Genomic DNA, 26,520 nt, shown 5'->3' on the forward strand with positions numbered 1-26,520 from the left:
CTACCATATATCTTGTGCGACTTTTAATTAAATAAAATGGGGGAAAGATCAAGATAATGTTCCTGGAAGAAGAAATCTATGCAAATAAGGCAGTCTGGATTGGTTTACTGGCCCTACACTTTACTGGCAAAGCATGATTTGCTCCCCAATGCTTCAGGTGGCCATCTAAAATAAAATTTCTGCTATAATTTATCATGTCTGGTAAGAATAAATTCATTAAAGAAGATGAAACACCTAAGAGATGCTGCAATTTATTACCATTTTTTATGTGTGTGTGTGCTGGAAAGAGAACTCAAAGAAGTGTTTGAGGTACCAGGAAACCATCTATTCTCAAGGCCCAGAATTTCACTGTGACCCAGAACAGAATGAGTTCTGGCACAGTGAATGGAGTACAGAGATGTCTCAGGATGGGGAGAGATCAAAAGAAAGCCAAGAGGCCAAGGAAGAACATAAGAAGCAGAATACACACCGGTAGACAAAACATCATCTGATTGAAGAAAAAGCTCTACTGCCTCTCTGTACTCAGCATTTCCTAGTCAAACAACCACCATGGTATCATCTTTCAGATTCTCAACTGGACTGAAACAGCTGCTGTGCAGAGGAGAGTTTCCATGTCTGAAAGCTATTTCCAGAGACATCGGTTATGTGGAGGTCAAGTTCATCCTTTCTTGCTCTCTCACCTCAAATGCCCTTATTAGCTGTTTGGCATGTGCAGATTTTAAAAAGGAAAAAAAAAAGAGTAGTAACACATGTCAACAAGACCAAACAAAACAATATTTCAGAGAAACTCAGATATCACTTCTTTTGTAACACTTCTCCCGGGAAGAAAATGTACATTTCCAAAACCCAGAGCTGAATTTCTGAAGTATATATATCAGATGGACCTATTATTGATTCACTTCAAATGGGTCTTACTAACTGAACATAATGAGAGCATCTTGAAAGAAGTACAGAGCAAACACAAAGGTTTATATGCATAAAAATGCTCATGGAGAGATAAAGGGAGGTAATATGTACACTATTTCTGTACCACATAGTCATTCACACACATTCAGAGTATAAGCATACCAAAAATAACTAATAACTCTACCAACCACCTGACAATGCTGAACAATGTTGAAAACTGTACCTAGGTTAACAATTCTATAACTTAAGGAACTGTTGTCTGTTTCCCTACAGGACTGGTAATACTCAATAAATGGTTGCCACTCTTTTGATCATAGAATTAACATTAAAGTTTGGGTCATCTGAACATTCTAATCACCCAAAGAGCATCACGATTAAACAACCAGATGTTTGGGGCTGGCATTGTGGCACAGCAGGTTAATCTGCCACTTGTAACATCAGTACCCCATATCAGAGCACCAGCTCAAGTCATGGCTGCTTCACTCCTGATCCAGTTCTTGTCTAATGCACTTGGAAAAGCAATGGAAGACAGCTTGGCTTACTGCCACCCAAGTGAAAGAACAGGGTGCAGTTCCTGACTGCTGGTTTCAGTCTGACCCCATGGTAGCCATTTGAGGAGTAAACAAGCAAATGGACAATGCAAATGGACAATCTCTTTCTCTCTCCTCTCTCTCTCCCTCTCTCTCTCTCATTTTCTCTCTTATTTTCTTTCTCTCTTTCTCTGTCATTCTGTCTTTCAAATAAAAAAAACTATATAAATCTTAAATCAGGTGTTTGGTTAAGTAGTGACTATCAGAACATACACTATAATATATACATATACACAACAGTTTACAATACTTTGGAAGTACAGAAATCCATAATCATTTTGGTCAAAATATCTGATAGATACCCAATAGTCATATAATTCACCTCCAAAGGAATATTAATCTCATATTTTAGTATCCTACAGGGGTATTAAGAAAATAAAATTCAAAAAATCAGAAACTAGCATTCTGACATGATAGTACTTTTCATTTGAATGCATGTACCTAGAAGATCTAGAGCAAGAGTCTTTATTTTTGTGTGCACAGGGTTTGCCCAATTACTACCCATTTAATATGTACTCATTAAAATAAAGTAAATGAAATGAGAAAGTCAGAAGGCCTTTTCCAAATATATTACAAAAAGGAAATGCTACAATATCTCTAAAAATGCCCATAATTGACCTATAAATTTGCTTGTAAATGCCATGTTATACTTACCAATCTTGTGAGATAACATGAATTCAAATAAATTTGGAATTCAAATGCAGAAATGATAAGCAATTTTCCAAAGGTTATTGATTACACCTTTATATTATTCCTTAAAGAAATTCCAGGGAATAACTGCTTTTACAAATGAATTAAAGAGATCAGCTCCTTACCTTTAATTTACAACTTAAGCTACACTTGAATACATTATTGAGTGATACAGTGTATTTGAAAATATTTACAAGAATTCACATTATTAGTCCTATTTTAACTTAAGTATAATTCAACGTTTAAAAGTATCTACCAGTTAGCGGTCTATAATAGGGAACTGTGCACTACAACCTGTGTGCTAAATCCATGAGTTGGTGAATTTTACATTTTTAATTAGTTGTCATGTGAAAATTATATGAAATTCCATTTTCAGTGTGCATAAATAAAGTCTTAGGGGAACACAGCAATGCTCATTTAATTTACAAAGTGCTATCTGTGTTGACTTTCACCTGAGGGTGGCAGACTAGAGTAGTTGCCCTTGAGTAGCTTCAGAAATCATATGGCCTGCTAAGTTTAAAATATTTACCATCTGACCCTTAACAACAAAAGTCGCCACCTCTGATCTGTAAGGAGATAGTCAGTGATAGTGGAAGTGATTGAAGAATTGATCATGCTCCTCTGGATCTAGGGTTGCTGCATTTTCTTTCTTTTTTTTTTTTTTTTTTTTGGTTTTTTTTTTCTTTTTTTTTTTTTAACTTTTATTTAATGAATATAAATTTCCAAAGTACGATTTATGGATTACAATGGCTTCCCCCCCATACCGTCCCTCCCACCCACAACCCTCCCCTTTCCCACTCCCTCTCCCCTTCCATTCACATCAAGATTCATTTTCAATTATCTTAATATACAGAAGATCAGCTTAGTATACATTAAGTAAGGATTTCAACAGTTTGCTCCCACACAGAAACATAAAGTGAAAAATAATAGATGATTTTTTTTAAATGATGATGAAATCAGATCAGACCTATTGTCATGTTTAATCCCAGTGAGAGTCAAGTTGGGAGTTGATAGTTTCTTTTTTTTTTTTTTTTTTTTTTTTTTTTTTTACAGAGGATCAGTTTAGTATGCATTAAGTAAAGATTTCAACAGTTTGCACCCCCATAGAAACACAAAGTGAAATATATTGTTTGAGTACTCGTTATAGCATTAAATCTCAATGCACAGCACATTAAGGACAGAGATCCTACATGAGGAGTAAGTGCACAGTGACTCCTGTTGTTGACTTTACCAATTGACACTCCTGTCTATGGCATCAGTAATCTCCCTATGCTCCAGTCATGAGTTCCCAAGGCTATGGAAGCCCTCTGAGTTCTCCGATTCTTATCTTGTTTAGACAAGGTCATAGTCAAAATGGAGGTTATCTCCTCCCTTCAGAGACAGGTACCTCCTTCTTTGAAGACCTGTTCTTTCCACTGAGATCTCACTCACAGAGATCTTTTGCCAGAGTGTCTTGGCTTTCCATGCCTGAAATACTCTCATGGGCTTTTCAGCCAGATCCAAATGCCTTTAGGGCTGATTCTGAGGCCAGAGTGCTATTTAGGACATCTGCCATTCTATGAGTCTGCTGAGTATCTCACTTCCCATGTTGGATCACTCTCCCCTTTATTTATTCCATCGGTTAGTGTTAGCAGGTACTAGACTTGTTTATGTGCTCCCTTTGACTCTTAGTCCTTTCATTATGATCAATTGTGAACTGAAATTGATCACTTGGAATAGTGAGATGGCATTGGTACATGCCACCTTGATGGGATTAAATTGGAGTCCCCTGGTATGTTTCTAACTCTACCATTTGGGGCAAGTCGGTTGCTGCATTTTCTAAACTAATTCATGATTCAATGAACAATACAGAAAGCACTGTACCTGACATTTTCCTTGGGGGACCTGAAAACAAAAATAGAAAGCATTAACCGGAATTCCTGACAATTATAACTGTCACACAATATACCAAAGCACAAGTTCTCTGTGTATTTCTCTTGATTTTCTTTGAAGTGCATCCTTAAATAAAAATAGTTGCATAGTATCAGACACTGACAATTTCCTATAGATTGATGGAAGAGAATAAAGGGGGAGAAAATATTCCATTTAAAATCAATAGACTTTATTGTCTTTTAAGCTTTGCTTAAAAATACTTTTAAAGCAATTAATATATGTTTATCTCTTTATAAACAAACACTTTACAATACACCTGAAGACGATTTCATTTGTTGGCATTAAAACTGAGAATCTTTTTTGAGACACATTATGCTAAGTAGTAGTAAAATAAATGAAAATAATAACGGATGTATTGACCTATACTAAAATATAACATTGAGAAATTTCAGAACCTTACTAAATATTCATATGAGAGAGGGGAAAAGACTCATAAATCAAATACTCTTTTAAATAACAAAGAAAATGGAACAATAACTTCAAAACTCTAAATGAAGATTATTTCCCAACTAGAACCCCATGCCTAAGCAAATCATCCATCCAGTAGGATGGTCAAATAAGATTTTCAAACATAAACAGACAGTGAAATTGTCTCCCATATACTTTTTTGCATACTATATAAATGAGGAAGAAGATCAAGAAAGAAGCTTATGTGAGCCACAGTAGAGAAGAATGGCATCCTTTGTTGTTTCCTGAGCCTAGACATGAAGGGGCATTAATCAAGGAATGGGGGGATACAATAAGCTATGTAACAAAAACAGGAGATTAAACAACAAAGCAAAAAAATTATGGATCTCCAAAGTAACATCCCCAAGCTGAACAATCTAAATTGGTGGGACATTTATGCTTCCCTAATTCATTCAGAGACCCAAGTTCTTCTGTCTTGTTGCTCACTCCTATCACTGTACTTTTCTGCATATACAAAAGTCTCAGGATGTATCTATGTTCTAGTTTGTGAGGAAAGGATGAGCAGAAATTCAGAGTAAGCAATTAAGGCAGAAGTTTACAGATACCAATTCCATTCTTAAATCATCAGTGATAGCTTAGTCACATAGACACTCCATTAAGAAGAAAGGTTATAAAATATAGTTCCTAGCATCATGTGACTAGCTTAAATTATTTTATTATGAAACAAAGTAAAAGCAGACTTTGTGATATAGTTTCCACAACAGAGAACAAGCAGTCCAGAGTGAGTGAGTTCAGGAATGTGATGTTCCCGTTACTAAGTATTTACTCAATAAATGTTTATATGTATTATGTTGCAAGTCTTAAGTGAGGAAGAAATGTCTTTTTAAGAAGTTCTCTTTCAACAGGAATCACTGTGCTCTTACTCCCCTGTAGGATCTCTGTCCTTAATGTGTAGTACTATGTGAATTAACAGTAAAACTAGTATTCAAACAGTACTTTACACTTTGTGTATCTATGTGGGTGCAATCTGTTGAAATCTTTACTTAGTATATACTAAGTTGATCTTCTGTATAAAAAGATAATTTTAAATGAATCTTAATGAAGAATGGGATGGGAAAGGGAGTAGGAGATGGGATGGTTTGTGGGTGGGAGGGTGGTTATGGGGGGAAAAACTGCTATAAGCTAAAAATTGTACTTTTGAAATTTATTAAATAAAAGTTTAAAAAAAGTTCTCTTTGACTTGCTCAAAGCTATGATATTTGAAATAAAGTCTAAAGAGTCCCTTATAGACTGACCTTATGCCAGGTTGTCAAATCACCTTAACAGAACATGAACAGGCTTTTTAGGAAGGTGTTAAGGCCATCACACCAAATGAGAGCTGTGTAACTTGTCAGCAGTAAACTTGAAATACAAATTCCTACCCCAGACCAACTACTGACCTAGTATGTCTTCTAGAATGTATTATTTTATCTTCTTCTAACTCTACTTCCTTACCTGAAAAACTAGAATTGAGAATACTAATTTATCAGAAAAGACATTGAATTATATTAATGAAAATATTTGTTGCTAGTGTATACAAGGGATCTTCAAAAAGTGTATGGGAAGTGACTGTTATGAAAAAAACATACCCAAAATTCAAAACATTTTTTGCACCAAGCTAAATTTATCTTCTAATTAATTTTTCCATTTGCTTTTAAAGTAATCTCCTACATGATAAACAAAGAGGATATTCCATCTGGAACAGAGTACTATCAATCATACATGTTTATAAAATCTAGTTACCTAAATTGAAGTACATGAATATCCTTGTAGCCTGGTAAGCCAATAAATGCATTTTCAACCTGTTAAAAATAAAAATTGTAAGTATGCAGGACTGTGAAAATTATATAGAAAAATCCTTTGAACAGTAAAATGTTCACTGTTTTCAGCAACTAGAAGTTTGAACACACACACAGCTGGAAAGTCAAAATTACAATAGTTACCATGTTAAAAAATTTTTACCACAATACTGCCACATTTTTCTTTTTAATTTCATCCTTCCAGGTTTAAATGTGCTTTAAAATTAATTTTTCCCAAATTATAAAAAATATATTTAATGGCAAAACACCGCCTTTTCATTATGTGATGAAATGTAAAAAGAAGTATCCATTTCAAAAGAAACTACAATAGCATTTTTAAAATTAAATTATTATTGTTTGGACTAGACTTCTCATTCCAGTACACACATTGACCAGAGTCAAGTCTGTGTTTCCTGTAAGTATGAAAGTGTCTGGTGCCATCTGTTTCCTGTTCCTATGAGGCAGAAGAATGATGATCACTCTCAGAATTTGGAAGAAGTCTACAAGCCCTGAACTGGCCCCAGGTCAGAGGCCCTGTAGATTGGCTGGTATCAGGGAAGGTAAGAGGCAGTGTCCAGATCACTTGACCGGTCAAAAGATCAGGTTATGAGCATCACATTCGCAGCAGCGAGTTTTACTGAGTCTTTAAAATTCAACGATGTAACTCCTTGTGAGTTTAATGATTTGAGGAGATGAAAGAATGCTAGATTGGATGAAAGTCTAGAAATAATCAAGTTATGCAAAAATACATACTTTAACAAAACTGACCATCTAAGCCATAATACTGCAGAAAGTGACTCACCAAATGGGTCAGTACATAGCCAAGACCAGAACAAGGGAAATAAATTAATGGATTTTGAAGACATCTGTAGGCATCTGCTTTTAACCAAGTCCTCAGATAATCAGAAAAGTGGGATTTTAAAAGAATCTTGGTTCACCAAAGATCATCATGCCTTACAAATAAAAATCCAAACTCATGAAACATCTTGGCAATACAACTACTTTGCCTTGTTTTACTCTCTGAGAGGAAAAAGAAAGGTGCTATAATTCTTGTGAGACAGAGGAGGGGGTAGAAGTTTTAGAACTAGGAATTAGAAGACTGAGGGTTAGTCCCAGAGCCCTGTTTTTGTTGGCAAAGTGGCCATGCACAAATCTTCTTTTATAGAACAAACATTGCTCTATCTACCCACTGCCAGTTTTTATAAAATTAAATGTGCCTGAAAGTACACGTGTTGTCCACATGTACATTTTTATTACTAAGCCCATCTAGACCTAGGCTTTGTCAACTCTTGCCAGAGCCTAAACATGTTCAGGTATTCTAATTCATCATGTTAGCTATGCTAAAGGAGTCCAGTTGCAAGTCACTCACTTTATTAACACCAGTAGTAATAACAGGTACAATTTATTGAGTGACTACTATATCTGGTGCTTTGCAATATTACTTCTAATCCTTGAAACACTCCCAAGATAGATGGATGATAGACAGACAGATAGATAGATAGATAGATACCCCAATTCTATCAATGACAAAGCTGAGATGCTAAGATGTCAACTAACTTGGCCAGAATCACACATCTGGTGAGAGAGGGAATCATAATTTAATCCCAAGTTCCCCTAATAATGAAATCTGCATTCTTCCTACTGAATTACATTGTCTATTCCTCCTTCTCCTGCCTCATGACAAATAAGTTTTAGAATTAGGACCAAGCCCAGGAAAACTGTGAAGTTTACTAGACTTTTCATTTGAATTAAAATGAAGGGGACCTTCTAGAGTACAAAGGCAACAGTACTTGGACTGGCGAGAGGAGTCTGGATTTGCATCTTCTGCTCAGAGAGGCTGAAATAACCACGAACAGTTTGACCTCCTGAACCTCTCAGTAAAATGGAGGTGCTTATCCACATGGCTGCTGTGAGCAAACAGACAGAAAGTAGCCTACAGAGTATACAGCACTAGACAAGGACGTTACATTGTTACTGTGACTGACTTCTGGTTCTGACACTAACAAGTTTTTCCCACTCCTTTCTCTTCTGACATAATACTTCATATCATCCCAAGCTTTTCGTGTCCTCTCCTCCTCTTACTACGCTTTTCATTAAAAGGGGGTAGGGGGCTGGTGCTGCAGCTCACTTGGCTAATCCTCCACCTGCGGCACCAGCACCCCGGGTTCTAGTCCCAGTTGCTCCTCTTCCAGTCCCGCTCTCTGCTGTGGTCCGGGAAGGCAGTGGAGGATGGCCCAAGTGCTTGGGCCCTGCACCCGCGTGGGAGACCAGGAAAAGCAACTGGCTCCTGGCTTTGGATCGGCACAGCGCACCGGCTATAGATGCCATTTCGGGGGTGAACCAATGGAGGGAAGACCTTTCTCTCTGTCTCTCTCTCTCTCTCACTGTCTAACTCTGCCTGTCAAAATAAAGTGGGGGGGAGTAATAGCTCTTGAACCTAATCCTTTCCAAACAGCTATCTGTATCTTCCAAGATGATCTAGGAGGAAATATTGAAAGAACAATCCTCACGACTGCCATGAAGGGAGAGCACTAGAGGGCTGCCCTCATTTTGTAGTAAATATGATGACAGGATTCCTTCAGATACACCACCTCCACCTCTGTTGTTCACAGAAAGAAGTGGCTGTTGGTAGACATTTCCCTCAGGTAATAAGGGGATGGAGGGTGCAGAGACAGGCCAGAAAAGGAGGTGTGGACCCTGATGCTTCATCACTTCCAAACCACCTAAGCCAATAGCTACCTACCTCATGAAGTTCCCATTGGAGATGTTTGTCAGAGTACTTATTAGCCTTCCCCTAAAATGCAACCATGCCTTGCAATTGTTTACCCAAACATGAAGGCTTATTAAATGTTCCTTAATCCGAAGGCAGAGAGAACCAGACAGCCAATTCAAAACACTATCTGATGCCAGGTGGCCACTGCCTGGCTGACATTTCTTCCACATACCATACAGCCTTGCAACTTGGCCACACAGCTAGGAAAATGAATTGTCTGGACTTCGCTCCCCATGTCTGATGGTTGCAATGATGCTGTTTGGCTGAGAATTGCACATTTTTATTTCCCATCTGGACAGAGTGTCTGGGGAAGGAAATTAATCCAAGGTAACAGAATTGACAAACTTGGCCAAGGAGAACTCCACCAAGAGGGAATGGAAAAGAAATAAACAGGAAGAAATGATGTGCCCTGTCATCAGACAGGGAAGTGTAGATGGGAATTCACTGCCTTTCTGTACAAGAGCAATGATACACCAGAAGGTGGCAAGTATAAGCATTTTTTGACTGAAAGAATTTGAGTTCAAGTCCTATATAGAATTCTTCCAGAAAGTAAAATTATGGGATGTTCTAAGCCATCATTGTTTAAGGAAATTCTTTTTCAAAAATACCTCCAATCAACTAGCTGAAATCAGAGGGAAGTGTATTTTTCACTAGAAGCTCTTTTATGCTTCTAAATTTTATTCCATGTAATATCTATGTGTCAACTATTCAGAATCTTTCATTTTTAGAAAGGAATACTAAAGGTGAAATTTTTAAAGACCAAATTTAATATTCCCTCAAGAAAAACTGTATACTAATTCATATATACTCCTCAAACATGCTTACTTCTCCAAATATTATCAAGTCAGAACAACCCACAGAACATATTCTTCCTGGCTGTGCAGCTAAAGTCAGAAATAACATTTATTTGTTAACAGATGGAAGGATTTTTTTTCTGTGAAGAGTTTATCTGTATTTCTGTGAACTTTTCACAGAATTTTCTGGAAAAATGGCTAAGTCACCAACCCAGAAAGCAAGTAGATGAACAACTTCAATTTTAAACCTTCTTTTAAACATTGCTGTGAATACAGAAAACTTACATCTATACCCAGGAAACTGTCTTACATATCAAAAAATCTACATAAAACAAACAAAAATTACCCACCTCTGAAACAAACTCTTCTACAAGGTGCTGGTAGTGAAAGCTGGAGGGATCCTGGAGTTCTTCCTGGTATTGCTTCCCCAAAAGGTGGATGCTGAATTCTGCAATCTGTTCAGCTGCTGGTTCTTTGGGTTCATCTATCACATTCTCAATTTCATTGCTGATCTGGATTTTTAGACAAAGAACAATAGATGTTGATGTTTATTCATTCACCCAACAAGAATTTATTGATTGCCTTCAATGTACCAGACACTGCCAGAAGCAACCTATGATAATGACTTTTTATATAGCATTTAATGTTATAACAAATCAGGAGGACTTCAAGGCACATGACTAATATTAAAATTACTGTGCATTTGTATATTCTTTTTTTTTTTTTTTTTGACAGGCAGAGTGGACAGTGAGAGAGAGAGAGAGAGAAAGGTCTTCCTTTGCCGTTGGTTCACCCTCCAATGGCCGCCGTGGCCAGCACACCACGCTGATCCGAAGGCGGGAGCCAGGTACTTATCCTGGTTTCCCATGGGGTGCAGGGCCCAAGCACTTGGGCCATCCTCCACTGCACTCCTTGGCCACAGCAGAGAGCTGGCCTGGAAGAGGGGCAACCGGGACAGAATCCGGCGCCCCAACCGGAACTAGAACTCGGTGTGCCGGCGCCGGCGCCGCAAGGCGGAGGATTAGCCTAGTGAGCCGCGGCGCCGGCCTGTATATTCTTTTGAACATACACTGACCAGGGGAAGGTAGACTATTTCCCAAAGGAAATCATCAGATGAGTTGACTGTGCTATAATTATTGCAGATGGGTACTTCTCAAACTTCTTGGTCCCTGAGCTCTATCTTAAATTCTTAAAAAGAACTAGGGGCTGATGCTGTGGCATAGGGGGTAAAGTCACCACCTGCAGTGGCAGCATCCCATATGCACACCAGTTTGAGTCTTGGCTGCTTCACTTTCAATCCAGCTCTCTGCTATGGCCTGGGAAAGCAGTAGAAAATGGCCCAAATCCTTGGGTTCCTGCATCCCCATGGGAGACGTGGAAGAAGGTCCTGGATCCTGGCTTCAGATCAGCACAGCTCTAGCTGTTGCAGCCATTTGGGGAGTGAACCAGCAGATGGAAGACACCCCCCCCTCCATCTGCCTCTCTGTAATTTTGCATTTCAAATAAATAAATAAATCTTTAAACAAAAAGTTAGTGGCAAAAGTGACATTGTTTACATTGTTGCAAATTTTTTAATCTCTGCTTTTGCATTCAATTAGTTTCAATATGTTCTCTTAGTCGAAATACCTGAAGAAAGCCTGCCCACACAGATAAATACTGGGGAATGGAGGAATAAATTAGTAACAGTTTTGGTAATTGTGGATATTGTATTTTGATACCACTCCAAAATGAACAAGTGGCACTTTCTCAAAAGAGTTGCTATAGAGAATCAGAAACCATGTATAAGAAACTTTCTGTAGTCTGTAACATTAAAATCCAGGTCTTCCACCGGCCAAAGTTGAAATAATTTAAGGAACAAAATGAATATTTGGCTATAACATAAGGAATTAAAAATTATTGCTGGATTCTTAATAAATGCACTCAGATATGTCAAAAAAGAATTAAATACATATGAGTGCATGTTGATATCAATAAAAGAATAAATAAGTGATATTTAAGTGACAGGGGCTTCTTAAGAAATTAGGTAGACTACCACTACTAGAATACAACAGTTTTAACTGAAGTATGTGAGATATATCTGACCTCATTTAATATAAGCCCTTCCACTTTAATATCTTCAAACCAGTGACTGGATAGGATAAATCAGTTAAGACTCACAGCAAGCCAATGGCACAGTCAGGAATAGAACACAGGGAACTTTTTTCATTGTATCATTTTTTCATCCCTGCTGGATTACATAGTTAGAGATCCTTAAAACTTCAGAATGGGGAAAACCCTCAAAGATTTCATCATCTCTTCTGAAGTCTGAATTCTGTCTACAATTTCCTGGGTAAATGGTAACTCATTATCAGTTTAAAAAGCTATGCTAGAAATAAGCAGACTACAATATTTCTAAAAAGCTTTCATGGCTGGAGAGTTCTCAACATTAAACCCAAACTAAATTCCTGTAAGTTCCATGATCAATCTAAGTCCTATAACCTGGGACACATATTATAATCTGTAGTCATTGAGACTGCTTCAAATATGGACAGTCAACTATCTCGTGTTCCCTGACATCTCACCACTTCCTCTGGTCCAGACACTTCTCAGGCTGGTAATGTCTTCCTTAGGGAATAGCAGCCACAAATGAGTTCTAATCAATTATATATGGTCTTATGGAAGCTACCATAGAACTGTTTGACTATGTGTGCTTTCTGGAAGCCATGAAAGGGTACCCCAGACCCTGCCATGTGACTGGCAGCCCCAAGAGGCCCTGGAGCATCCTAAGAACTTAGAATGCTGTGGTCCATGCCAGTGAGCAGGGAAAGCTAATCTTACTGGAATTCTCATGGGTTAAAAGCCAGTTCTGCCTGCCACGTGCTGGGTGACTTTGAGACAGCAGCAAAATGGAACAGCCTTCCCCAAGGGCTGGGCTTCATGTTGCGTCTTCTCAGGGCAGCTCTGGGTTCCGAGTGTAGTGCTGTTTTCATTGTCATATCTCTGTCACATCATGCTGTGAAGGTGTTGACTATGGATGTGACCCTATACACTGTAGAGAATTTTATTTTGAGGTGAGCATCTCGTTAGGGTTTATAAAAGATATTTTCCTATTTAGACCTCAGGGCTCTTTTGGGATCCTAGATGAAATGTCACCCCAGCAGCTTCAATTCTCAAAAGGGCGATGGCCTTTCCATGAAATACGATGTCATGTTATTTCCCAGAAAGAATGTGTTTTTTTCCTTCTTAACTTCTAACCAGTTCTGTGTTTGATGTTTAAAAAGTATGTAAGAGAGATGCCATAATGTAAAGAACTGGGAAAATTATGGCTAAAGAATTAAAAATCACTTGCAAAATAAAAAAAATTAAATATGGTGGGACCACTACCTCCTCATAGTAGACCCTATATTTCTATAAATGAAACCTAAAATTAAACTAGCTTTTTCTGGTTTTTGCTTTGTTTGGTCTCAGTGGTTACATCATATTGTTGATTCACACAAGACTAATATTAACAAAAACTCTTAGTCTTATGGAATTTTGCACAATAGTTTGCATTTTTCCATATTAAATCGCATCTCACTAAATGTGGACAGTGACTTAAATTTTCAATATTATTATGCAAGAAATACCTAAGTAACCTTATTACTAAAGAACACCTAAAATGCTGAGTAAATATTTTAATATTCTTATATTATGTATGTATTCTAATATAATATATATAATGTAAAAAAATAAATTCTAAGAAATCTGAGGTGGCTGAATAGAGGTATCCTCTTGTTCATGTCTGCCATAAAAATGTATCAGGGCAACAAAGGAAGAACTGCATTTCAAGGAGATTGACTGAGGGAGAACTGTGGAAATCAGCAAAAAAGTCACAGAAATCTTAAATAGCATAGAGAGTCAGGAAGGCAGCATGCAGAGAATAACAAACACTGCAACTCTAAATGCCAGTTCCCCAGACATGGGAGGATCTCCACACCATCAAGAAAAGATAAGTGGGAAATCATCATTGCTGCAGACCAGTAGCTCTAACTACATAAGAATTCCCTGGTTCTAGTTATAACAGGATTAAAATTTAGTTTGAGGAGCTCTTCTTTTGAAATAACCATTCAGACAAAAAAGGAAAAGGAGGCAGAGGAGGAGGAGGTGGGGAGGAAGAGGAGGACGAGAAGGAGAAAACAAGAAGAAAGGAAAATGAGTTTTAAAAATTAAGAAAGCCTGTGAAATATCTGGGATACCATTAAGCAAATAAATATTCATATTATGGGGCTACCTAATTAGAAAATAAGGTAAAATATATTGAAAACCTCTTTAATAAAATAATAACTAAAAAGTTCCCAAGTCTTGAAATAGATAGGCCATCTGGATCCAGGAAACTCAAAAGACACTAACAAACCTCAACTGTAAAGATCTTCTCCAAGCATTTTATTGTCAAATTGTGAGAAGTCAAAGAGAGAATTCTAAAAACAAAAAGAGAAAAGTATCAAGTCACATATGAGAGAAGACCTATTAGACTGGCAGTAGACTTCTTGGCAGGAACCTTGCAAGCCAGAGAGAATAGGATGATATAGGAAAAAAAGTACAGAAAGCAATAAACTGACCACCAAGAATACTATATCCAGCAAAACTATTTTTCAAATAAAGGAGAAATAGTCTTTCCCAGGCAGGCAAAAATTCATCCCTACCAGACTGGCCCACAAGAAATGCTTAAGGGCGTCCTACATTAAAAGTAAAAAGTCATAATTGTCATCATGTAAACCAGAGAAGTATCAAATTCACAAGTGGAACAGATACAAATAGAAAAGTGAATCAAACATTATTACAATAAAAAACTAACAAGCCACAAAGACAAATAGTAAGAGGGGCAGAAAGAACAAAGAATATACAAAAGGGCAATAAAGCAATTAACAAGAGTACACTCTTCTTATCAGTAATAAACCCTTGACTATAAATGGATTAGACCTTCACTCAAGAGATATAGACTGGCCAAATGGATAAAACAAGACTCAACTATATGCTGCCTACAAGAAACTCACTTCACCAGTAAAGATACACATAGAATGAAAGTGAAGGGTAAGAAAAAGACATTTCATAAAATAGAAACTAAAAACAACCAGGAGTGTATGTACTCTCATCAGGTAAAAAAAAAAAAAAAAAAATTTAAATGAAAAACTGTAATAAGAGACATAGAAAGCCATTATATATTGAAACACAAAATTAACATACAAAAGGCAGTCACCTTTTTATTTACCAATAACAGGCTTGCTGAAAAATAAATCAAGAAAGCAATCTCATTCACAATAGTTACCAAAAACACTTTGGAATAAATTTAACCAAAGAAGTGAAATATTTCTATAACAAAAAATATGGAATACTGATGAAGGAAATTATTAGAGTTCATAAAAAATGAAAAGATGTTGCATGTGTTCATGGATTGAAGACTTAATATTATTAAAACAACCATAGTACTCAAAGAAATCTACAAATTTAATGCAATCCCCATCAAATTACCAAAGACATTCTTTGTAGAAATAGAAAAAACAATCACAAAATTCATATAGAACTAGACCCGGAATATCCAAGATGGCAAAATAGAGACAGGATGATCCAAATCACACAGGGCAAAATTGATAATTAAGGAGAGAAGATACACACCTGAGAAAAAGGCATGGGAAATTCGCAGCAGAAAACCTAAGAAAACAGCAGAGACTGAGCAGGTCTGCACCAAGAGAGCAAATAAGAAAGGGATACGGGGGAGGCTCAGATTGGGGAGGGTAGCGCTGGCCCCCAGCAGACCAGGTGAGTTAGGAATCCACAGGTCTATGGAGCTGCAGAGAGCAGCAGGAGGAAGAGCTTGTCAAACTGCTTTTGAAGTTCCATTGGGGCGGGGAATACAGAGGAACAAATAGAGAGGTCAGGCACTCCCTGCCTACTTCCCCCATCCTAACTTGCAGCTGGCTGGGAGAAACCATTTTGCCCCTTTGTTCATCTGTTTATATTTTGGATGCAAACAGGGGACTGCCACCCTTATCTCCCGTGGGTGAATCTATCAAAAGTGGGGGTCACTTCACCTCACCCACCAACAAGAACAAAAACCACAACAATTCAGAAGAATTCCTTCACCCACCATCAGGCTGTACAGCAAAGAGAAGTCCTATTGGAAGCTCATACCCACCCCTATCACCACTGAGAAGTGGGCTTGGCTCCAGTAGGTGGGGCTCTGCAAACGTACTTGCAATGCACAGACCCACAGCAGCTCATTACAGAGGGAACCATCCCCACAGGAAAGTCTCCACAGATTCTAGGTGCAGTTGCTTAAGCAGGGTGATCTAGAGCTGAACACACCAGGGACTAACAATGGGGTATCCCACAAGTGTAAGGAAAAAGGAGGGTCACACCAACAGAAGAGAACAACCTCCTCCAACCAAATAACCAGAGGAGAACTACAAAGCCCCCACGGGGGCCTTACCTTGGGTACCTGCTCCACCCTGGATTACTGAACAGAACACCCAGGCCACATCCAGCACACACCTCTTGGTAATCGCTGAAAGTACAGACATCCCACTAAACCACAAAGACACAAAGAGAAAGCAATGAGACCAAAAAAATACACAAATGCTGAAAAACAAAGGAAAGCCCCTGAATAAGAATAATGAAGACACTATGAGCCCCCACAAAAAATACTACAACACTTCAACAGAAGGTGAAGATGAAGAGATTGAGGATATGCCAGAAATAGAATTCAGAAAATTATTCATCAGATTACTTAGATGCAATCAGAAGGTTAATTCACAAACTAAATGAAAAAATTTCCCATGAAACTGAGATATTAAAGAGAAGTCAGAATGAAATACTAGAAATGAAGAATTCAATAGATCTAATAAAAATGCTATGGAAAGTTTTAACAACAGAAAGTTGAGAGAGAAGAAAAATTTCTGGAAATTTTACAGCCAGACCCCCCCCCCCCCCCCCCCGCCGCCGCCAAATAAAAAACAAAGAAATTAGAAAACTAAAAGACACTGTTGGAGATCTACAAGATACTACCAAAGGACTGAATAAATGGATCCTAGGAGTTCCAGAAGGCATAGAAAGACAGAAAGGATTAAAAGACCCTTCCAACAAAGTAAAGCCCAGGACTTGATGGCTTCACCGCTGAATACTACCAAACATTTAAAGAAGAAATAACTCCCATTCTTCTCAAGCTATTCAAAACAACCAAAAGAAAGATAATCCTCCCAAATTCTTTCTAAGAAGCCAGCATCACTTTAATTCCTAAACCTGGAAAACATATAACAGAGAAAGAGAACTACAGACCAATCTCTCTGTTGGAATAAATTTAACCAAGGATGTCAAAGATCTCTACAATGAGAATTACAAAACACTAAAGAAAAAAATAGAAGATACCACAAAATGGAAAAATCTTCCATGTCCATGGATTGAAAGAATCAATATCATCAAAATGTCCATACTACTGAAAGAAATTTATAGGTGCAATGTGATACCAATCAAAATACCAAAGACATTCTTCAAAGATATGTAAAAAATGATGCTGAAATTCATATGGAAACACAGGAGACCCCGAATAGCTAAAGCAATCTTATACAACAAAAACAAAGTTGGAGGCATCACAATACCAGATTTCTCTTTTTTTTTTTTTTTTTTTTTTTTTTTTTGACAAGCAGAGTGGACAGTGAGAGAGAGAGACAGAGAGAAAGGTCTTCCTTTGCCGTTGGTTCACCCTCCAATGGCCGCCGTGGCAAGTGCGCTGTGGCCGGCGTATTGCGCTGATCCGAAGCCAGGAGCCAGGTGCTTCCCCCGGTCTCCCATGGGGTGCAGGGCCCAAGCACTTGGGCCATCCTCCACTGCCTTCCCGAGGCCACATCAGAGAGCTGGCCTGGAAGGGGGGCAACCAGGAAAGAATCCGGCGCCCCGACCGGGACTAGAACCCAGTGTGCCGGCGCCAAGAGGTGGAGGATTAGCCTATTGAGCTGCAGCGCTGGCCTCACAATACCAGATTTCAAGACAAACTTCAGGGCAGCTGTAATCAAAACAGCCTGGTACTGATACAAAAGCAGACAGACAGACCAATGGAACAGAATAGAAACACCCGAAATCAATCCATTTATCTACAACAACTAATCTTCAACAAATGACCTAAAATCAACCCCTGAAGCAAGAGCAGTCTCTTCAACAAATGGTGCTTGGAAAACTGGATCTCCATATGCAGAAGCATGAAGCAAGCCTTTTACCTGACACTTTCACCAAAAACACTCAAAATGGACTAGAGACCTAAATCTATGACCCGACACTGTCAAATCATTAGAGAACATTGTGGAAACCCTACAAGACATTGGTGTAGACAAACAGTTCCTGGAATAGACCCCAGAGGCATGGGCAACCAAAGCCAAAATAGACAAATGGGATTATATCAAATTGAGAAGCTTCTGAACTGCAAAAGAAACAATCAGCAAAGTGAAGAGACAACCAATAGAATTGGAGAAAATATTTGCAAACTATACAAGTGATAAAGATTTAATAACCAGGGGCCAGTGCCATGGCTCACTTGGTTAATCCTCTGTCTGTGGCGCCGGCATCCCATATGGGCACCAGGTTCTAGTCTCGGTTGCTCCTCTTCCAGTCCAGCTCTCTGCTGTGGCCTGGGGAGGTAGTGAAGAATGGCCCAAGTGCTTGGGCCCTGCACCCGCATGGGAGACCAGGAAGAAGCACCTGGCTCCTGGCTTCGGATTGGCATAACTCCAGCTGTAGCAGCCATGTCAGGGGTGAACCAACGGAAGGAAGACCTTTCTCTGTCTCTCTCTCACTGTCTAACTCTATCTGTCAAATAAAAAAAAATTTTTTTAAATACCCAATCCCATTTAATTAATACAAATTTATGGAGCCAAGTTAAACAAATAAGTCATTTAAAGTCTCTTTAACATCCATAAAATACTAGAGAACATTTTATTTTTATCTCAGTTAAAAAGACTGCCTTAGAACAGGAAGCTAACAGTCTATACAATTGTTCATAAATTTACGAAGAGAACTGCTTCCTTAAAATGCCTTTCTCTTTATGAGAAATAAAATATTAAAAATGATTGCCAGTCATTTGGGGGAATTAAAAATCTGTTAGAACAGACTATCTATAATTTTGATTTTACAAAAAATTTAAAAATATTTAATAACCAGAATGTATAGAGAGATCAAGAAACTCAAAAATAACAAAACAATTTGGTTAAGAAATGGGCAAAGGGCTTAAACAGACATTTCTCAGAAGAGGAAATCCAAATGGCCAACAGACACATGAAAAAATGCTCAGGATTACTAGGCACCAGAAAATGCAGATCAAAACCACAATGAGGTTTTGCCTCAGTCCAGTCAGAATGCCTTTCATACAGAAATCAACAAACAACAAATACTGGCAAGGATGTGGGGAAAAAGGACCCTATGTCACTGTTGGTGGGAATGTAAACTGGTAAGCCACTATAGAAGACAGTGTGGGGATTCCTCAGAAACCTGAATATAGCCCTACCATATGACTTAGCCATCCCACTCTTGGGAATCTACCCAAGGGAAATGAAATCAGTATTTGAAAGAGCTATCTGTACCTCCATGTTTATTGCCGCTCAATTCACAATAGCAAAGACATTGAATACACCCAAATGCCTATCAACTGAAGACTGGATAAAGAAATTATGGGATATGTATACCCCAGAATACTATACAGCAATAAAAAAGGAGGAGGAGGAGGAGGAAGAAGAGGAAGAAGAAGAAAGTATTCTGGTCATTTGCAACAAAATGGATGAAACTGCAAAACATCATACTTAGTGAAATAAGCAAGTCGCAAAGGGACAAATTCTATATGTTCTTTCTGATCTGAGATAACTAATAGATCACCTAAATGGCAACATATAGAAATGAAATTGACACTATGAGAAGCAATGTTTTTAAACAGCCCTTCTCCTGACTGTTGAGGAATAGCTCTTTATTCTATACTTTTGCTTATCTTTTCCTTTATAATTTTTTTATCTTTTTTTCTTTCATACAAATCATTTAACTCTATACTAAACATAGAGTTAATCACATATGTATAAAGTTGATTAAAAATAGATCTTAGGAAAGAATAAAAGTGAGAATAAGAAAGGGAAAAGGAAGGGGGGATGGGAGTGTGGGTGGGAGGGCAGGCACAATGGAAAGAATTACCTAGACCCTAAAGCTATAATCATGAAATATATGAAGTGAGTAACTGCAAAGCAGTATACTCCTACATACTTTCCTACAGACTCACTTCTAAAGGTACAGCTAAGCAAATTGCCATAGGACCCCAAAATCCTTCAAGTTGGCTGATAAAAATAGCAGCTTATGTGTTAAGACCAAATATATATGATTAAGTGGTAAAATGACCATATAGATAGGATCAAGTGATCATATAAATAGGACTAAGTATATGGAAACAATAATAACTAGAATTAAAAAGGAGTGAAGGCCCCAACATGGGAGGCAGTCCATACAGCAGTCTCAGAATGACAATCACTTTGAGTACCCTCCAACCTCAAAATCTGCCCTTGAGGCACTCTGGTCTGGATGGAAAGCCCAGGAGGAGCATATCAGGCATGGAAAGCTAAGACATTCCAGCAAAAATGTCCTACATAAAGGACCCCTGTGGCAGAGACCCCAGTGGGAAGAAGGAGCCACCAAAGAAGAATGTACTTTTCTCTGAAGGGAGAACTTCTACTCTGCTTATGGTCTTGTCAAGCTAGTGGATCCAAAAGTCTTCCATAGCTGAGGCAGATCATGTCAAGAGCCTTGGGTGATTATTGATGTCATACATAAGAGTGGTATTTGATAAATAAACAAGAGCCACTGTGCACTAACTTCCCATGCAGGAAATCTGTCCCCAAAGAGTTGTGCCATGAAACTTAATAGTAAAACTTGTTATCAAGAATCACTCCCTTTTAATATATTAAAAGGAGGATATTAATATGTCTCATAAGTAATAGTTATGCCTAGAGCTCATGAAAGATGTATTATCCTTGTATTCTTCTTCAAAGACAAGTAAGTTGCTAAGCAATAACATGGATCAGCCCTTGTATAGACTGTTGAGGAACACTTCTCTTAGTTTTCCTTATTCCATACATTCATTTTTTTTCTTTCTTCTTACGTTTCTTTCTCAGACAAAACAGGAGAAGAAGGGAGCAGGAAGATGGGGGAGAATGGGTGGGAGAGCAGATATGCTGGAAAGAATTACTGTGTACACAATGATGTATCTATGAGATATACACAAATTAAAAATAAATTAATTTAAAAATAGATAAATAAAACAGTGGTAGGTATCACAGTACATGATGACAAAACATGCTACAAAGCTATAGTAACCAAAATTGTTTGACACTGGCATGGAAACTAAAACATGTACAAATAGAACACAATAGACTACATAGAAATTAATTCACATACACATACCCAACTTATTTTTGACAAAAGTGTCAAAAACATATGTTGGAGAAAGCATAGTCTCTTTGTAAGTGGTGCTGGAAACTGTATATTCATACACAGAAGAATGAAAGTAGACCTCTACCCTCTCAACACATATAAAAATCAACTGTTAATGGGTCAAAGACCTAAATGTATGACCTGAAACTAATAGAAGAAAACATAAGGGGAATACTTCAAGACATGGGTGGAGGCAAAGATTTTTTTTGGAAAAGACCCCAAAAGCACAGGCAACAAATGCAGAAAAAAAATAGACAAATGGGATTATATCAAACCAGAAGTCTTCTGCCAAGCAAAGGAAACAAGAAAGACTGTGAAGAAACAATGTACAGAATGAAAGAAAATTTTTGTGAATTATCCAACAGAGATTAACATCCATGTATATATGTATATATAATTTCTTGGGTATTTTGTTTTTTCAATTTTTATAAGGTAAACAAATTCCATGTATTTCACATATACAGATTTAGGAGCACAGTGATACCTCCCACCGTATCTTCCCTCCCAATCAGATTCCCACATTCCTTCCTCCTTTCTCTCTTTTTCTTTCCAAATATATAAGGAATTCAAATAACTCAATAGCAAAATACTAAATAATTCAAATAAAAATGGACCAATTTCTCAGAAGAAATACAAGTGACCAATAAGTATATGGAAAATGTTCAACATCAATCAAAACCAGAATGTGATATGATCTCACTTCAGGTAGAATATCTATTATCAAAAAAGTAAAATTAGGGGCCAGCACTGTGGCGTAGTACATAAAGCCACTGCCTGCAGTGCCAGAATCCCATATGGGCACTAGTTTGAGTTCTGGCTGCTCCACTTCCTATCCAACTCCCCGCTATGGCCTGGGAAAGCAGTGGAAGATGACCCAAGTCCTTGGACCCTTGCACCCACATGGGAGACCCAGAATATCCTGGCTGCTGGCTTTGGATCAGCACAGCTCTGGCCATTGTGACCATCTTGGGGAGTGAACCAGCAGATGGAAGACCTCTGTGTTTCTCTCTTTGCCTCTGCCTCTCTGTAACTCTGCCTTTCAAATAAAATAAATAAATCTTAAAAAAAGTAAAGTTAACAAATGCTGGTAAAGATTCAGAAAAAGGACAATTCTTACACACAGTTGGTGGTGGGAATGTAAATTAGGACAGCCATTTCACAAAACAGTATGGAGGTTCCTCAAAGTAACCTCTGCAAAAAAGTATACTAAATTACACTACTGGAGATAGACAGATAGATAGATAGATAGATATGAAAATAATAAATAAATAAATGAATCAAGATATCAATGAGATACCAGTATGCCCATGTTTATTATACCACTATTCAAGATATATAATAAACCATGGTGTCCATCGATAGATGAAGAATTTTTCTTAAAATGTGGTATACATACAATGGAATATTATTCAGTCATTAAAAGAAAGAAATCCTGTCTTCAGTGGCAATATGATCAGGACTAGAATATATTATATTAAGTGAAATAAGCCAGGCACAGATAAAACAGAAACATTGTGCTCTCATTCATTTGTGAAATCTAAAAAAGCTTATCTTATAAAGTATAGAATAGTGAGCTCTAGAGGAAGAGTAAGGAGAACTGTGGATAGCAAGAGGATAGATAACAGGTAGCAAAATACAGTTAGAGAGAAAAATTAGTTCTATTCTGTAGCAAGCAAACTATAGTCTATTTATTTCTATTTCAAAACAAATAGAGGATTTAAGTTTCCCAACACAGAGAAATGAAAAATATTTCAAAAAACAGAAATGCTAATTACCTTGGTTTGACCTTCCTATTGTATATATGTGTTAGAATATAATACTGTACCCCATAAATAAGTACAAATATTATGTTATTAAAATTTTAAAAAAGTAAAAGAGTATGGTAAAACCTAGTGATATAGACTAAGCTACAGAAAGTTATCCAGAAGATCTAGCTATAACTGATGAAAATAACTACACCAACCAACGGAATTGCAGTGGAAATGAAGTTGTCTTAATTTGGAAGTTGCTATCTAGTTCTCCAGAGCTGAAAAAGTCAAGTCAATGCCTGGCTACAAAGCTTTTAATGACGGGCTCTCTCTCTTGCTAGGGGCTAAGGCAGCTGATGACTTTATGCTGAAGCCAATTCCAAAAATCACAGTCTAGAACTAAATATGCTCCACCTGTGCCCCATAAATGAACCTGGATGACCAACACATCTGTTTACAACATGGTTTACAGAATACTGAAGCCTAATGTTGCAAACTAATGCTCAATAAAAAGATTCCTTTCAAAATATTACTGACCATGGACAGTGCACCTGGTCACCCAAGATGTATTGTGAAATGTTGCTTGCATGCCTGGTAACACAAGATACGTTTAATCAAGAAGTAATTTTGACTTTCAAGTCCTTTTATTCAAGAAACATGTTTGCAAGGCAGCAGCTAATACAAATAGTGATTCCTCTGATGGAGCTGGGCAACTTTCTGTAAAAGAGTTAGAATTCTCTAGTTAGAATAGGGATGATTCAAATGAGGAGGTCAAAACACCAACATTAACAGGCATTTGGAAGAAGCTGATTGCAACCCTCATGAATGCCATTGAGGGGTTCAAGACTTCAGTCAAGGAAGTAACTGCAGATGGAAATAGCAGGAGAAGCTGTGACCGAATTGCTAAAAGCTCATGACCAAACTCTAGTGGATGAGGAAATGCTTCTTATAGATAAGCATAGAAAGTGGTTTGCTAAGATGTACCTACTCTGGTGAAAATATTTTGAATACTACTGAAATAAAAAACACTTTTAAAATAGTACATGACCTTAGTTGACAAAGCAGTGCAGGATTTGAGAGGAGTAACTCTAATTTGTAAAGTTCTATAGGTAAAATGCTATCAAACAGCATTGCATGGTATAGAGAAATTTTGTGAAAGGAAAGGTCAGTGGAAACAGCAAACTTCATTGTTGCCTTATTTTAAGAAATTGCCACAACCACCACGGTGTTTAGCAATCATCCCCCTGGTCAGTCAGCACCCATCAACACTGAAGCAAGACCACACACAAGTAAACAGATTACAACTCAAGGAGCAAACATTTCAGCCTTGCATTTATATATTGCACCCCACAATGGAACCCCTGAGTTCAATTCCCACATCCAGTTGCTAACTCCAGATTCCTGCAAATGCTGACCATGGGAAGCAGCAATGATAGCTCAAATAACTAGGTTCCTGACACCTATGTGGGAGACCTAAATTTAATTTACTTAAGGTGAACAGATTTCATGTATTTCATATATACTGATTTAAGAGCATAGTGATACTGCCCACCCTACCCTCCATCCCACTCATGCTCCCACCCTCCATCCTCCTTCCTTTCTTATTCTTTCTTTTGATTATTCTAAGATCTTCTTATTTACTTGAAAGGCAGAGTGACAGAGAGGCAGAGGAAGAGAGAGTCTTCCACCTGCTGGTTCACTCTCCAAATGGCCACAACAGCCAGAGCTTGGCCAATCCAAAGCTAGGAGCCAAGAGCTTCTTTCAGGCCTCCCACCAGGGTACAGGGGTCCAAGGACTTGGCCATCTTCTACTGCTTTTCCAGGCCATGGCAGAGAGCTGGATCAGAAGTGGAGCAGCCAGGTCTAGAACCGGCACCCATATGGGATGCCAGCACTGCAGGCAGCAGCTTTACCTGATATGCCACAGCACAGGCCCCTCTTTTAATTTTTACAGTGACATACTTACAGTTTATTTTATAATCTTAAGCTTAACCCTCCACTAAGTAAAGAGTTCAACAAATACTAAGAAGAACAAGTTCCTCAACTGTAGAAACAAGGGCTGTGAGACTTGGATTTCACTCCTGGCTCCCAGCTTCAGCCCTGGCACAACCTTGGCTGTTGCAGACATTTTAGGAGTGAACCAGTACATGGAATCTAACCTTTGCTTCTTTCTGCCTCAAAAATAAATAGGTAACATTTAAAAATATATCGCAATTCTCTGAAAGGCTCAAATAATCATTAATATTTTAACAAAATATTTTTAATTAGGCATGTGCATTTTTTAAAACATAATGTTATTTCACACTTAACAGACTACAGTATAAATACACTGGGATACAAAACCTTCATGTGACTCACTTGATGCAATATTTATTGCAGTGGTCTAGAAATGAACCCATAATATCTTAAGGTGTAATTGTGCACATCTATACTCACTTTTGTGAAACTGTAGAATATGTTACTTGTATATGTACATAATATACATTATATATAAAATGTGTATATGTGATACATTCTTTTACTTTTATTTAATAAATATAAATTTCCAAAGTACAACTTTTGGATTATAGTGGCTTTTCCCCCCCATAACCTTCCTCCCACCCGCAACCATCCCATCTCCTACTCCATCTCCCATCCCATTCTTCATCAAGATTCATTTTCAATTATCTTTATATACAGAAGATCAATTTAGTATATACTAAATACCACCACAAGGCCGGCGCCACAGCTCAATAGGCTAATCCTCCGCCTGCAGTGCCAGCACACCAGGTTCTAGTCCTGGTCAGGGCGCCGGATTCTGTCCTGGTTGCCCTTCTTCCAGGCCAGCTCTCTGCTGTGGCCCGGGAGGGCAGTGGAGGATGGCCCAAGGGCTTGGGCCCTGCACTCGCATGGGAGAGCAGGAGAAGCACCTGGCTTCGGATCAGTGCGGTGCGCCAGCCGCAGCAGCCGTTGGAGAGTGAACCAATGGTAAAAGGAAGACCTTTCTTTCTGTCTCTCTCTCTCACTATCCACTCTGCCTGTCACAAAAATAAATAAATAAATAAATAAATACCACCACAAGTGTTTAGTGACAGCTAGGAGGAAAGACAAAGTGGGGTAACATAATCTAATTTTGTATAAATTAAAATGTCCAAGTTGGGAAGTTGGGAAGGGAAAGTGCAAAGTAAGTAAATTGCTTCTTTTCTGGGAATTTTTCTACCAGAATTGGCTTTATATTAAATAATCTGACCTTATTTAGACAAGGCCATAATCAAAGTGGAAGTTCTCTCCTCCCTTCAGAGAAAGTTACCTAATAGTGGTGCATCTAAAAAATAATATCTGGGTGGGTATTTGGCCAAGCAGTTAAGATGTGAATTGGTAAGCCTGCATTCCACA

The 26,520-nt window shown here is 38.0% G+C and overlaps 1 protein-coding gene across 2 annotated transcripts in view; it reads right to left on the reverse strand.

Annotated features, from left to right (window-relative positions):
* The window catches only part of IMPG2 (interphotoreceptor matrix proteoglycan 2), a 91,461-nt gene that overhangs the window by 35,083 nt on the left and 29,858 nt on the right, over positions 1 to 26,520 (reverse strand). For both annotated transcript variants that reach the window (XM_070072009.1, XM_070072010.1), the window contains exons 7-9: positions 10,282 to 10,443; positions 6,309 to 6,367; positions 4,050 to 4,070 (exon numbers count right to left, since the gene is read on the reverse strand). In XM_070072009.1, the coding sequence (XP_069928110.1) occupies positions 4,050 to 4,070; positions 6,309 to 6,367; positions 10,282 to 10,443 (242 nt within the window). The remainder of the gene's footprint in view (positions 1 to 4,049; positions 4,071 to 6,308; positions 6,368 to 10,281; positions 10,444 to 26,520) is intronic.

This window comes from Oryctolagus cuniculus, chromosome 4, assembly GCF_964237555.1.
Source record: "Oryctolagus cuniculus chromosome 4, mOryCun1.1, whole genome shotgun sequence".
Taxonomy (NCBI): Eukaryota; Metazoa; Chordata; class Mammalia; order Lagomorpha; family Leporidae; genus Oryctolagus; species Oryctolagus cuniculus.